A 16,153-nucleotide genomic window follows, 5' to 3' on the forward strand; every position below is an offset into this window, starting at 1 on the left:
AATAATCATCTGGCCTAAGAAAATAAGCAGATGAAAATTTTTGGAAGATTAAAACCAAACATCTTCAAAATTATAAAAGTTTTAAAATAAGGTGGTTTGTCATTTATGGTAGAAGAACTTCTTTTCAGGTTTTCACAGAGCACTGAAGCTAAAGGGGTTAAGAGCACTGGATGCGTGATGCTTTAGCTTCAGGATACCAAAAACCACTTAAGATCCTTTGACTTAAAACTTGAATTAAGGACCTCTTAGGAAATCTTCAGGATATCTCAGGATAGGAGATGAACATGACTAGTGATAAAGTCATTCTATTTAAGCCACAGGTCTTTCCCCTCCTTTATTTACATAGTTTTGATTTTCATTTAATTTTCCTTTTATCTTTCTGAAAGCAAAATATGTAACTTTTTAAAAATATATTGATGCAAAGCCAAAATGAGAATTAAAAGTAAAAAAAAGCAGTAAAAAAAAATTATATATATATTTTTAATAGTCCTGCCACAGTCATTGAAGATAGAATTATCAGAATTGAGCCCTAACAGCTAAAGATTTTCAAGAAAAAGAACAAATGCTCTTTGTGCTTTTGGGGTATTTCATATACACCAAAAAGTCTGGGGTTTCTTAAATTATAATTCATTTTATGTAGTGAAGTTTTCTTCAGGCTGGAGAATGCAACAGTATCTAGAAAGCTGACACCATTATTACATTAGTGAATGCTAAGTAGCTTAAGGAATAGGTTTCCCAGTAACATCTCTTCTTAAGTCTCCTCTTGCTTCCTGACGTAGTTTTTGGTTTCAGATTAAGTATCTCACTACATTATAAATTAACTCCAGTTCTAATTGTCTCAGTGTATTTTGACTGTAAACCTAGCAGGGTGAAGACTACCATCGCACTGTAGAACACAAATGGATTTTCAGTTCATGATGGCATCTATAGATTTCCACAGGGAGGACAATGATGCCTGGGATAATAAACATAGTCAGACTTTCATTCCTGAAACTGAAGAACTTGAATTTTCCACATAAATTGGTTGCTAAAGAATGCTATTTAAAAAGTCAGAAAAAAACTCCCTCTCAGGTCTTAGTATATATCATAGAAAAGCAATTGCTTCAGTTAATGAAAATAATAGAGCAAGAAACATTTCATTATATTACAAGTAATATTTAAATAGCTCTTATAGAAATAGTTTTGTTTATCTGTGCTCACACAATTTCACCCTTTAATAAGCTCTCTCAATGACTTCCTTGAAAATAGATGCCTAGGTTCCTGTCCTCTGTCGTCTACAATTGAAGCACATTTACAAATTCACCTGTAATGAATGGGCATACAAATGCTCTGACATTAAGTACAGGCACTTAAAAGATTAAACACCTCACTGATGCCATTTTGTTTTTCATTGCCTTGTACCTATGAATGTTATACTCTTCTCACAGAAATGTCTTATATTCCTGGATTTCTTCCTGTGCTTGCACACACACACGCGCACACACAAAAAAAAAAAAAAAAAAAAAAAAAAGGAAGATCCAGTGCTTCTGAAGTGTTGGGGTTTCTTTTCATTATCTTACTCCCAGGACATGTGTCACACTAACACATCAACTCCTTGGGAAACTATATAAATTAAACTATATAAATTAGATTTATTTTTGCAGGAGCTTTCTTAGCCAGTATAAGCTTATAAGCATCAGTGAAGGAAGCACACACAAACTTCTATAGCTAGTCAGATAGCTGAGGTTTTAGAATAAAGAACAGTATTTCAACATTCTTAGAGTAGGGAGTATTTAATTTAAAATATAGAAAAACTACTATGCAAAGGGAAAACAAATCTCCATTATTGTTCATTTCACCAGAAGGCTTTTGAGTAGCTGCCTCATTAAAAAATAAAATTGTATTGCTAAGCAAATTAGCTAATACACAACCACAAAGTAAGCATACTTAAAGAGTGTATTAAATTTAGAAAAGAAAAATGTCTCATTTTAAACAGAGGCAGACTTAATACTGGCAAACAAAAATCTCATCTGCAGTGTCTGTGATGATTTGATGAATCGGAAACCCTTGAAACCAACAGAAAGACTAAGATTGACTTCAATCATCTTTGGGTCGGGTTCCAAAATTTACACTGACTCTAATAACTCATCATATTCTATTAATATCTGTCTTATTAATGCTGAAAACCCCAGTAAGCTTTGAATTAGCCAGTAGGTATAAAAACTATTCCTTTGAGAGAGACTCCATGTATCACCTTCTTTTACAAGAGAACTTGGAGACTGAAGATATATTTTTGAGTTGCTGAACCACATAATTCCCACAAGCAGAGATGTTTCAGGAATCACAATAGTGGAGACCTTCTTCACTCCTTTGCCTTACATTCAGCCTTTTGCTTTTCCCTGGATGCTCTCCCATTTCTTTTCCTTATCACCTAAATACAGGAGAAAATTGTCCTCTGCCCAGAATAAGACTTTCTTCACCCACTACTCTGTTAAGAGAGTTATTTACAGCTGGCTTCTTCTGGTCAGGGAGCCAGTCATGACTCTGTTCTGTGAGTGAGGTACTGAAATATCAGCAATAACCTGGTATCATATAACTTGTACAATCTATAACCTATACAATTTGGTCTAATAAAAGATTTATCCTCCTTTGCAAATCTTGCTTCCTTAATTATCATAATATATCTATTAAATACTTATTAAATGTATGTTCTATTTTTATACCCACATAAGCTACATCTATGTAAGTGAGATTCAATTACATAGAACATTAATATAATACAAATAATGAAGAATTACTTAAGTACTTCATATATACTGATTTCAAAATACTCTAATTCTGGCCTCTGTATTTCAGGTTTGCCAGCAGTGATAACAAAAACTCATGGATCTGAGACTGTCCTTTAGAGAAGAAAAATGATTTAAGCACAGCACTTTGTAGTGATTCATTGCACAGGAGCTATGTTTAAAAAGATACAATTAGTCAAAATGCATTTTTGGAAATCACCTAGAACTTATTAAACATTTCTACTGTAATAATTTTAGTAATTTTAATAAATCTGGATTTTTTCACTTTTATTAGCCTATCAACTCCAACAAGCAACACATCATTTCAAATATATTGCAAAGGATCTCTGCCCCATAACTGTCTGAATTTGGCCTGTATCTGTAAAAGTCTACTAAAAAATTGAGTGCTGCCTTTAGCTGTGGAGGTATTTGGAAATAGTTTTACCATAGCTCTCAAAGGAAATGGAAGCTGATCCTTTTTCAGAGCTACATTATTTAGAATCAGAGTATATACTTCACGTTTAACACTGTCTCAGCAGTCTGTGAAATGTCTCATGCTGAACTTGGAAAACGTTATACCAGGAGAGCTGCTAATGGAGATAAGCTATATTTCTACAGGACAATTCTCTTGCTATTGTCTTCTAAGATGTCAGAGGAAAGTAAGGTTGAGCTGATAGAATTTTCAATATTGCTACGGAGTTGACTATCACTGCTAAGTGTTTAAAAAAAGGAAAAATTGAAAATCTTGCCTGATATTTTCAAATTACTCCAAAAATTTGAAAAAGACCCTGAGCCTGAGGCTAGTTTCTGAAACCCCTATTTAGCTTCCTGCCTCTTTAAGAGAACTGTCTTCAGGAGCTTCTGTGACTACATATTGATTTAATGTATAAAGCTTCTATTTCTGAAAGCTTTTATTCAATGCTTTCTGATTTGCATTTGTATTTTTGATGCACTGTGGGAAGTTTTGGTCTTGCTGAAGTGAATGGAAATTTTTCATTATTTTCAGTGGGATCACAATTTCAGTTGCATTTGGGGCTTTCTAGGATTCCTTAACTGGTTAGAAGTACAAGCAACTGTTGCCTGTTACAACAATCCCCCCATTTTAAAACACAAGTTCAAGAAATAAAGCTACCCTGTTGTTATTTATTTATGAACTTTCATTTAGTAGTGAAAGCTTTAAACACGATTTATTGAAAGTTATATAGCAAACCAATGTTAACATCAGAATTCTGTTGAGGGGAGTGTTTTGTTTGGGGTTTTCCTCTGCAGAGATATTACTTTCTACTAAGATACATATAAATTGCAGCACATTTAAAGATCACTGCAAATAGCACGAGAACATACAGTATATACTTACCGGAACACAAAAAATCATGGTCTGATGTAATGTAATTAAAAATATTTTTCATCTAAATTCTCATATTGATTGTAATATTATACTGACAGAAACTGGATAATTTCTTGAAGAAAAACTAATAACTGAAGAGTAAGATGACTATAATTAAAAAAAAACCAAAACAAAACCCCAATATTAAAAATTAGAGAAAAGATTTCAGGCTAAATTTCTGACAGACCCAACAACTATTCTGTTGACAGATAAAACTGGGATCTATCTTCTTTTGTCAAAATTCTGCTTGTATACCTCTTCTCCTTCATTTTTCTCTTTTGATTATTTACATATAAGTTTGAGATGAGAAGATCAAGCAACTATTTAAATTACTCAGGAGTGCAACTTCTGAACAATTTTAATTTAATTCATCTATAATGTATAAGCTTTCCCTGATTTCACTTCACCATAATTATAATTGCTAAGCAGATCTTTTACAGGCATGAAAAAAGAATCAGAACAGAAAAGAGAAGCACATCAGTGCGCTAAAGCACCCTTTTAAATTTTACAGATTTTTTTTCCTACTTAATGTTTCTAAAAATGTTTTATTCCTGACTGCATCCTTCGCCGCTTTATTAACTCATTTTCCGACAAATATTTAATTGTGATCAAAACTGTTGTTTTCAAAATGTAGATTTAAAAACAGAGACTATAAGACAGGGCAGACAACATTCCATGAGGATTGCTCACTTGACATAACTTATTAGTCTAAAAATAAGGTTGATATCTCCAAAGCTTTTGATGGAAACAAAGGACATGGGTAAGTGACACCAATCTTCTCAGCCTATCTACTCTGCTGTAGTTGGCTCTTCAGACAGCCAGATCATTAACCCTCCAGAAAACCAGGTGTGCTTAAATTCACAGTTCCATCTTAGCTCAACTGTGGGCTATTTTTATCATGCCTGTATAACAATATTCTTTGCTTATAACCAATCACGCTACATTAATACCCAATGGAAGGTATAGGGTCAAGATTTATTGAAAACAGTGACGATCAAGGAAAAGAAAGCTGTTCCAGAAAAGGCTGGCAACAATGGAAATGAGTACAAAACATAAACGTCAATGTACCCCCCTCCAGAGGCTTCCTGAACATGGATGGATTTAAGTTCCAATTTTTAAAGTGAATTTGAATTCAAAATGCAACTAAAAAACTTCAGAGACTTAACTAGAACAGTTCCATAATAGGGGAAGGATTGTGAAAGAAAAGTTTTAAAGGTAGAGAAAGGACAAAATTATTTCCAGTGGGACTTTAAGTCACTAAGTGATGAGAAACAAGAAAAGGAAAGCTGTCCCAGATACCCAGAGCTGCAGAGATAAGAAAGGGGAGAGCAAGCGCAGGCTGACAGAAGACGTTTCTCTGAGGTATTGGAGAGAGAAAGCTGCAATCTGTAAAGGAAGGAGCCTTGCTGTTGCGATGTTGAGCCATGTGTGCTGTAATTTTGAACTGGCAAGCGCTGAAAACGGCATCTTGGCATGCGTCAGCTCGCAGCGTCCATGCATCAGCAAGCCTGAGGGACCCTGTGCCTCTGACAACGACAAATACTGTTGTTCAAAGCCCGGCCTGACGCCTCCTGCCATTTAAACAACCACCAACAAACACAACCGAGCAGCAGAGCATTTTCCCCCATATTTTTGAGCAAGTGAGAGTTTTAAGTGCTCCTGAACCCCGTCGCGGCACCCACGTTTTACCGACTCCCCAATGCCGGGCCGGTTCCTGCCGGCGCAGGGCATCCCTCCCAAGGCGGGGGGGCAGCGCAGCCTCGGGCCTTCCCCTGCTCGCCGGGCAAAGGCGGCTCTCAGGGTCGCTGCAGCACGGCTGCTGGTAGGGCTCGAGGCCGCGCCGCGGGGCTCGAGGCCAACCCGGCGGGCCCGGCCCAGGGGACACTTTGTTTCTCCCGCCTTTCCTGCCCGGCCTCTGCCCGCGCGGCCGCAGAGCGCATGCTCGTTCCGCCTTCCGGCTCGTCTAACGGCTGGCGGGGTGTCCGGCGCCGGCGGTGCGCATGCGCAGGGCGCGCTGGGAGGCAGGCGGGAGCGGAAGCGGAAGCGGGGCTGGTGACAGGCGCAGCGGGTGTTGCTCGCTCAGAGGCAGGTACCGGTGGTGCTGTGCTGTGCTGTGCTGTGCTGCGCTGCGGCCGCCCGGCTGGAGCGAGGCGCAGCGGGATGCGCTGCCCCTTCCCTGGGGCTGAGGGGAGTGAGCGGGCGGTCTGGCTGTGGAAGAGGGGCTCTCGTAGCCCCGAGACCCCGCCGCCTCCGCCTGGCCGCCGCAGGGGAGAGGCAGAGCCCGCGCCGTGGCCTTGAGTCGCTTCGGCTCCTTGCTAGGCTTGGCTTTCCTCGACCTTCCCTCCCTGAGCTGTCCTGCACACGGCCTCTGCTGCGGGGGTCGAGTCTTCGCTTTGGCAAACGCAGTGCTTCAAGGATTAGAAATTCTTTTCCTTTTTCCTTTCCTTTCCTTCGTCGGTGCTGAGTGTACTGAAAAGAAACTTTTGTTGTTAATACGCCTGTGCTAATACATCTAAACTCTTGGTTTTAAAGATCTCAGCTTCTTGTAATTGCTCAGTTGACTCTGAATTTATTACAGTGTTTGTAGCCCTGTCTCCCTGAGGTGTGTTTTTCAGTGGGTGATGAAGTATTGTTGGGATAATAGCAGCATAGTAGTCCATTTTCCTTAGGTAACATTTGGTTGTGGCCTCTTTTGCACAATATCAGATTAGTAAATTTTAATCTGAAATTAAGGGAGACTTTTGGTTTGGGTTGTGAGTGGGTTGTGGTGGGGTTTTTTGGGTTGGGTTTTTTTTTTTTATTTTCCTTCTAAAATTCTAGTTGTATTCTAGTGAAAGTAAGTTCTAGCTGTGTCGTTAAGAGTAATAGCCTAGAACTTGTTTCCAGAATATAAGTACTTGAAGATCTGCAGCAACAGCAAACTGGATCTTTGCAGCTAAGGGAATAAGATGTGTCACACTGCTGACTTGGTTTCTTCTTCTGCTTTAGTTAGCTGACATGGTGTTTTCTTCTCTTGAGAATTCTCAAGGAAATCACGAGTTACAAAATTCTAGACTATTAGAAAAATTCTAGACTCTACAAGCTTTGTTCTTTGTGAATGGTCCTCTTGATTCCTTTGCTACTGCTGTATAATGAAAGGTTTTTGTTGTGGCTGATGGCAGGTTTAGTTTGTGGTAGTTCTGTAATGTCTGCTTTGTTCAATTGTATAAATGTTCATTTTTATAAGAAAATTTCACATAAACTGTATAAAGAGTGTATGGCAGTGTCTACATAAGTATGCATATTTAAAATGAAGCGTTATGTATTTTGCATGTTTTAACTTTTGCATAATCATCCCAAATATTGCACTGACTAGTGTTTGTGTTTACAGGGCCTTCTGATATCTACCATTTTGACAGACCACATTGATAAGATGCTGATGCTCTTGGCTGTTCCTTCATGCTTCATGAAACTTTGGTGAGGTTTCCTTCTGAGGTCCACACAATCATGTGTTTTATTCTCTGATTTGTAGAATGAGTGAGTTTATATGTCTGTCTGCAAGTAGCATCTGCTTGGATAGATGAGGAATCTCCTCATGCTTCTGACTGCTACACCTTTCTTCTCCCAAAATGACATTAATTCCCTTTTATGTCATTTTCATGTTCCACTGAAGTATTTCTTGGTTGTAGAGAGGAAGTAATCTTTCCAATTTACCTCTCACTTTTTGTGTTGTCTTTGCTATTCTGTCCCAAAGCTAGTCTCTCATTAATTCTTGAAGAAAAGTTGTGTTCTAGAGGAGACAACAGAGGAATAGCCCATTTGTCATAGTAAGTGCTAGAGTCAGGACACAGTAGTGAGTATCTTTGTGTTAAGTGAAAGCTCAAATATTGGCTGCATCTGAATAATCCAGGCAAAGAGGTGTTAATTACTTCCTGTCCTGTGCACTGGATTGATGTACTATGATGATAAGCCATAGCAGAAGAACAGATCTAACTTTGACTGCCTCCTCCATGAAGTTAATTCTGGAGTCCAGATGGATAATATTAATATGCTTATTTTTCAGTCTTGTTTTTTTCAGGATTTTTCAGTTTTTACAATGGGCTTCTATTGTCTATAATATTTATATTTTTCATTTTTGGCAGTGTGAACTAAACGTGGTAAAGCTTGTCTTGCATCTTAGTTAAAAATTAGGGTGCTATTAGGTGCTGAGTTTGTTTTGATATATTTTTATTCTTTTAAATATGTCTTGATGAATTTTTACTGAAGGAAATAGCAGAATTGTAGTGTTTTAGAGAACTAGACGTGGAAGACAAATATGGTGAACTCATTCAGCAAATAAAGACAATGGGAGAAAGTCTTGCTTTGTGATCTCTTTGTCCTCTTCCACAAAATGCTTGTTTCTCTTGATCTGTGAGGAAAAAACCCAAAATATTAACTCTGTCACCCTATTTTCCTTATATTACTTGTTCCACATCTGTCCTCAGATATGAGGTCTGTGGAACATCATTCCATTACTGGCGAAATGAATTTTTTTCTGATTTGTTATCCTCTGTGAATATTCAATTGATATTCAGTGAATGCTAGAGATTCTTCTTGCTCAAAAGAATTCAGCAACTTGTATATTCAAACTATAGGTGGAGTTATTCCTGGGTCTAACAGGTTTTCTTGATCTGTTTGTCGCGGCTAATAAGATGTTTTCCACTGCTAGAATGTTCCCTGGGGCTTTAGGTTATTATAAGGCATGTTGGTAGCCTTAGTTTAACTTTGGCAGTGTATGGGAACATTTTTATATACTAAGCTTGCTACCTACAGCTTTTTATACTGAAATCTTTTAAAACTTTTGTACTGCTTTACTATGTTTATTGCCATACAAAGTTTGGCTATTTCATGTTAGTTAGAGAAACATAGATGAAGGGGGGAAACGGTGATACATTATCTTGGTGATAAGAACAGATTTGCCTTTCCTATGTGACTTATTTTCCTTTGTTCCTGTCTTTTGGTCATGTTGCGCTGCTGTTCATGTCAACAGTTCTGTATTGTTTGCGGCTCTGCAGTGTTAACTTCAGTTGCAACTGTACCTTGTGGTTTCTTAATGATTTTCAAAAAGTGCAGTGAAGGGTGATACAACTAATGTGGGAGTTTAAATTCTGGTGGTTTTCCAAACATAATTTAAGATGATGTTTTGTTTTTTTTAATTATTATTATAATGAAAGCTTAAAAAGCCTAGAGAAAAAAGATGTGAGGCTTTCACAAAAAGAATTAAATGAACAGGGTTGGTTGGTTTTTTTTTTTTTTTTTTTGCAGTGCAAAGCTCAAAAATTACAGTCTTTAAACTTCTTGTAGAGCCACTGTCTGATTCTGTATGTGCATAAGCCTCTGGGTGTATGCATTTTTTTTAACAGTGAAGTTACCAGGCTCTCAGAGCTTGTATCTGGGTTGTGCTGTACCTAAAAGGAAATGGTAATTATTCTGCTTTCTGTGTGAACTCGTGAAAAGACTGTGAACCTGAAAGCTTTCTTGTTCTTGTGCACACACCCCAAAGCATAGCTAGCTGCCTAATTCAGGTCTGAGGATGTTTAAACTCTCAAGCTGCAAGTGAGAAGGATAAGGTAAAGTCCTTCAGATATAGGAATTTTTTCTCTTGCTTCTGGACATAGAGATAGAGGCATTCTGTGACTGCAATATTTTGATGAAATAATGTCCTCATTCCAGAATAAAAAAAAAAAAAAGTTACTTATTTCTGTTGAAGGTTAACCCTTGCTCAAAACCATTTCTACTAGGCAATTGTTTTCTGGTGTATTGCGGTTTAAATGGGTTTTGTGTGGTTGGAATACATGTTAATGTTCTATTGGCAATTAAGACAAAACTAGTAGATTGTTCCACTTTCAGAAATGTAAGGTCTAGAAAATTAGTAGGTAGAAAATCAAGGATAGGACAGAGCAGCACATAAAAATTCCAACCCATAGCCATCCTCAAATGGCTGAAGTAAGTGATATTGTTTTCTGTTCAGGGTGGTGTTTGCGGGTTCTCGTACAGTGTACATACTTTCACTTAATTTTTTTCTTTTTAAAATTAAGTCTTTTGGTCGCTCTCCTCTCCATATTTTTGTCACTTTCAGCTATTAAAAGTCAAAAGGTATTTGTAGTTCACTGTCTTTTTCTCTTTACTGTGTGTGCTGTGTGTCCCTCCTGTTCCAGAAGGGTCCCACAATGCTGTCTATCTTAATTGCAGGCCTGATTTTTTCTTTTCTCTTTTAATTCTTTTAAACCGATGGGCCAGTGCCAACCTCGTGAAGTTCAACAAAGCAAAGTGCAAGGTCCTACGTCTTGGTAGGGGCAATCCCAGGCACAGCTACATGTTGGGCAGAGAACAGATTCAGAGCAGCCCTGCGGAGAAGGACTTGGGGGTGTTGGTTGGCGAGAAACTAAATATGAACCAGCAGTGTGCGCTTGCAGCCCAGAAACCAACTGTATACTGGGCTGCATCAAAAGAAGTGTGACCAGCAGGTCGAAGGGGGTGATCCTGCCCCTCTACTCTACTCTTGTGAGACCCCACTTGGAGTACCTTGTACAGTTCTGGTGTCCTCAACATAAAAAGGACATGGAGCTGTTGGAGCAAGTCCGGAGGAGGGCCACGAGGGTGATAAGGGGGCTGGAGCACCTCCCGTATGAAGACAGGCTGAGGAAGCTGTTCAGCCTGGCGAAGAGAAGGCTGTGTGGAGACCTCATAGCAGCCTTCCAGTATCTGAAGGGGGCCTACAAGGATGCTGGGGAGGGACTCTTCCTTAGGGACTGTAGCGATAGGACGAGGGGTCACAAGTTCAAAGTTAAACAGGGGAAGTTTAGGTTAAGGAAGAGGTTCTTTTCTGTGAGGGTGGTGAAGCACTAGAATGGGTTGCCCAAGGAAGTTGTGAATGCTCCATCCCTGGCAGTGTTCAAGGCCAGATTGAACAGAGCTTTGGGCAACATGGTTTAATGTGAGGTGTCCCTGCCCATGGCAAGGGGGTTGGAACTAGATGATCTTAAGGTCCCTTCCAACCCTAACCGTTCTATGATTCTATGAATAGCTCTGTTTATGACACTTACAGGCTTCTGGAACAGCAGACTCAAAGACTCAAGTTGGAATGATTCTTGTCAGTGTTACGAAGTCAGCCTTTTGAGGACAACAAAGATACTCAACAGAGTTACTTTCATTTAGATGCTATTCAGGAGAGCTGTGAACACCCAGCACTACGCTAAACATATTTTCCTATAGATTCAGGAAGCCAGTGCTGTATAAATTTGGTTTTGAGAACTTACCTTTATGGCTCTTAAGAGCTGGATACTCACATCTTTGTTTTTTAATTGCAGGGAATGAGAATGTGGGAGTTGCAGTGCTTAGCAGTTAAAATACATGACCTTCGTTTTATATGTACAGAAGCTTAAGATCTAAAATAAAAAAAAAATAAGTCTTGTTTTCTACTTGAATGTTATTTACAGAAGTGTCTTAAATTGTAGGAATATACAGTAAGTAAAGAACATGGGCAGGTCCCACTGCATCAGCCTACGTATGGCTCCTTTTTAGAAATTTTCCTTTGTAAACTTGAGGGCACATATGAGAGATTTGTTCCGTTGAAATAAATGGCAAAGGCTCTTTTTAAATGAAAGCAAGAGAGCTGCAGAATTTGAGGGTAGTCATCAGAGAGAGTTTTTAAACTTCAGTTCTTGTCTTTGCTTTGTTTTAACAATGATGTTTGAATTGTAACAGAATGCATCTTGCTGTTAGACATCTTTGTGGGAAACCCCCAACCAAACAAGAAAGTCTAATTGCTCAAGTACCAGAGAGAAATACATAAAAAGTGTTAATGTGTTGTGTTCTACATCTCCCTAGCTCATTATAGTGTTGCTGGATGAAGATCGATATTACTGATTAACTTTGAAGTTGACTGATTCTGGGTGGAAAAGATCAGCTTCTTAGCCCGCTAGAATGTAGCATGAAGTAGAGTCTTTAAACTGAAAAGCTTTTTAAGACTTGTAATTGCTCTTTAAACTGGAGGCTTTGAAATCCTAGTAAGCTAATGACAAGGCTATCCTGGTTCATGTTTGAAAACATGAAGATAAAGGCATAATCTTGGCATCAGTAATATTTTCTAGAAATTCTAACTCCTAATACTTTACTAGTTAAAGCAGTCAACAGAGACAGAGCAGCATCTGCACCTCTGCATCAGGCTTTTACCTTTCCTTCAGCCCAAGTGGAAACTGAAACCTGCCTAATGATGTACCTCCCACCTCTGCACCATGGTGGGTTGACCTTGGCTGGTTCCAGGTGCCCACCAGCACTGCTCTGTCACTCGCCCTCCTCAGCAGGACAGGGGAAGAAAAGTTCGTGGGTCAAGATAAGGCCAGGGATATCATTCACCAGTTACCATCATGGGCAAAAGACTCAAACTTGGAGAAATTAGATTGATTTGTTGCTGATCATGTCACAGTAGGAATGAGAAATAAGAACAAATCTCAACTTGCGTTCCCCCCACCTCTCACATCTTAAGCTTAGCTTCACTGCTTCCTCCTCATGCTCTTTCCCTGTTCCAGCATTTGATCCCACCCACGACTGACTGTCCTCCATGAACTTCTCCGATGTGGGTGCTTCCCACAGGCTGCAGTTCTTCACGAACTGCTCCAAGTGTGGGTCCTTTCCATGGGGCGTGACTGTATCCTAGTGAGTATGTTTTAGAGATACATACTGGGTCTGTCTGGGATGGAGCTGTCTTTATAGCGGCATGCATAGTGCTGCATTTTGGATTTGTGACTGAACCAGGATTGATGACACACCAGTATTTCAACTGTGGCTGAACAGTGCTTGGGCAGCACCAAGGCTTTCTCTTCTTCCCTCTGCTTCCCCCAGTGAGTTGGCTGAGAGAAGCTTGGAGGCAATGCAGCTGGGACAGCTGACATGAATTGGCCATAAGGACATTCCATACCATTGAGTCATGCTGAACAATAGAAACCAGGGTTCTTTATTGGGTCTTCCAAGGGAGCCATTGGTCAGAGACCATCAGGGCACTGGTCTGCTCGTGAGAGATTGTGTTTCTGTTTTGTGATGTGTTGAAGCTCCCTGCCCTGCTGTCCATTGCAGATAGTTGTTCTTGTTTGTGTCTTCTGGGTTCCTTGCAGAAGAGTATAATTCTCTGTGGGACAAAAGACTCTCAAAAGCTTAAGTACTTAGGCTTAAATTTGTTGTTTGATTTAGGGGTAGGCTAACATACTCTACTTTGCAATTGGGAGAGGCTAGCATTGTACACAGATGATTACTGAGGTAAAGTTAGTAATTTGTAACTGTAGCTAATTCTTGTCCAGTTCACCTGTCCCCATATAAATTCTTTCTGTGCATATCCCAGGTAATAAACTTTTTGAATCATCTCTTCTTAGTAGTCAAGCTCTTAACAGGATTTGGTGAGATCTGTCTCTTGCTCAAAATCTATGGAGTAATGGTGCCTCCTGGAGCCTCCGTGTCTTCTGAATGTTATAAGGCATCCTGATTTCATGCACACTGGGTTACTGGGATGTTACAAAGAAGCAAGTTGTTAGATTGTGAAGTAGAGGAAAATACATTTTAAGCAGGGAAGATGCATGGCAGCGTGGCTTGTTATTCTCCTGCTCCTGAGTCTCCTGAGTTCTTGGGGCTACTTAGTATTTTGATGAAGGACTGGTTTTCAAAGTCTAAACTACTTTTTAAAATAAGATTTAAAATAAGATCCGCAAGTCAGGCACTAATGTTCTTCCTGTTTGATATATGATATTTGCCAGACTTGCTAGAATATATTTTGCTTTTGAATGCCTGCTTTATTGGCTAGATATAGTAGCTTAAGAAACCAGAGGTTCTTTTGCTGTTACTGCTATTTAACTCTTGAGTGTTAAGGAAAAAAGCTGATACTGCTCGTGGAAGGTTAGCTAGTCTTCTAAGAATTGCAGATTTGAAATTAATGTATATTATGGCAAACTTTTCACTTGCTACTCTATATGACAAAGTAAAAAGGTGCAGCCTGGGACAAGCAACAAAAAAGGTGTGTAAATTGAAAGCTAGGAGAAAAACAGCAGGCAGTCATCCTATGTATAGAGATTTTGGCTGAGAGATATTGGAACCAAAGTATTTTACTTTATAGAATTCTCATTAATGAATGTAAATTCTTGATAATATCTGTTAGACAAGAATAGCATCACTGTGAAGTTTCCTGGAAAATGGGGCAGGAAATAGGGTGGTCACTCACAACTAGATAAATAGTTATAAGTGAAGTTGGATATCTTTGGATACCGGAGTGACAGTTAAGGTGGAATTCTGATTTTTCTGAATAATAAGATACTTTTTTTAAAAGAATATCTATAGTATCGATGAGTGGCATCACCTATATGCATTGACTTATGTTTATAAGTTATGATCCAGTGATTTTTCCTTTTTGCAGTGGCTTCCTGTTTCCATTGAATTGTAAGAGAATATTTTATAAGAGTTCAGTCTGCCTAGCACTGAAAGAGCACATCTGAACTAAGATAAAAATGCAGTTTAATTTTTTATGTAGTAAAGTAATAAGTTTTTGTGTCCATCTGAAAGAATAAGAAATACTTTTTTAATTCTTCACTGTCATATAAAAATTGCTAAAATTCTCTGTGAAATTAGGACTGTGGCTATAATACTGCCAGCTGGGTTTGTAGAAAACAGAAAACATTTTCTTAATTTATTAAAACTTACTGAAAACAGAAGATTGATAACACTGACTTTTCTGTAGATACATGCTTTAGCTAAAACTTGTACAGCATAAAACCAGAGATGTCTGAGGAAGAAGGAGATGACCATGTAATGAGAAAATATAAAAATAACTACTTACTGCTAGATCACTTTCTTGTATTTCTCATATGTGTAACTTCACTATAATAAGCTGCTCTTCCTCTCTCCCATTCTCAGTATTATAAGTGATGTTACCAAGAATTTATTTCATTGACTTTTAGCACACTGAGAACAAACAGTAGATAACAGTTATATATTTCTTAGCATTCAGTGTTTAGCATTTTTTGATTCCCATCTTAGTTTCTGTATTATTTTTTCTGGGTACATTGATGACAATTTTTTAATCTGTGTGGAAGCGTTTTTTGTTCATTATCAGTTAAAATGACAGACATTTTACTTCAGTGCAGTCAAATTGTCTTTTAGGGAAACAGCTGAATATAGAGACTGTTTATCCATGACCTATGCCGGGGAAGGAGTCATTCAAAGTCTCTGCTTGTTTTTTAATGTGCATTTCTATATAGAAAATGTTCAAATTGTTTATATTACCCTTTGCATTCATATATAAAGTAGTACTTTATTACCATTTGCAGTGTTATGGAATGTTTGCAAAATAAAGTAATTAGGATGGCTGTCTATTGCCGAGGAAATGTTACTTTTTCTCTTCCTGCAATTCATGGTACTAAGAGATGAGGCCAATCCCTCTGAAGATTTTTAGTCTTATGTAGTTAAACTTTCTTATTACAAAATAGATAAATACTCCCCTTCTGAGTAAATTTCAACTTCTACTAACTCTTAATTTGAACAATATGAGTAGCTTCAGGAGTCTGTTTATTATTTTTTTTGAACAATATGAGTAGCTTCAGGAGTCTGTTTATTATTTTTTTTCAGATAAAGCAGCTATGCCTGTTCAGTTGCTGAAGATCATCAAGGGACGGTCTGAGACTCCACTACCAAGACATTTGCAGAAGGTGGATTTGAGACATTTGCGAGAAGGCTTTGATCATACCAACAAATACTTTGAGGTAACATACTAACAAAACAAATTTTGGCTTACTTTGAAATAGCTACTGGTGTATTTATGAGGGACCTCCATATTCCAGCTCAGTTGGTGGCTTGCTGCAGCTGTGTGTCTTTGTGTGCGTCTGTTGCGTATCTGTAAGTCAAACAGAATTATGACCCTGTTAATCTTTGTTGCATGTTGCTATTGACCTCACTGATTTACTGTTCTGCCTCTTCCTTTTACGTAGTCAGACTTTTGTGAGAG

General features: G+C 38.5%; 1 protein-coding gene across 2 annotated transcripts in view; it reads left to right on the top strand.

The window, feature by feature from the left end:
* The first annotated feature begins 6,191 nt into the window (after nt 1-6,191).
* POT1 (protection of telomeres 1) overlaps nt 6,192-16,153 on the top strand; it is a 70,661-nt gene continuing 60,699 nt past the window's right edge. The window contains exons 1-3 of one of the 2 annotated variants that reach the window (XM_030479282.2): nt 6,192-6,241; nt 7,523-7,608; nt 15,778-15,911. In XM_030479282.2, coding sequence (XP_030335142.1) covers nt 15,789-15,911 — 123 coding nt within the window. In that variant the 5' untranslated portion in view covers nt 6,192-6,241; nt 7,523-7,608; nt 15,778-15,788. The other variant, XM_030479284.1, reaches the window with a different exon arrangement.

Source organism: Strigops habroptila, chromosome 3 (genome assembly GCF_004027225.2).
Source record: "Strigops habroptila isolate Jane chromosome 3, bStrHab1.2.pri, whole genome shotgun sequence".
In the NCBI taxonomy this organism is placed as follows: Eukaryota; Metazoa; Chordata; class Aves; order Psittaciformes; family Psittacidae; genus Strigops; species Strigops habroptila.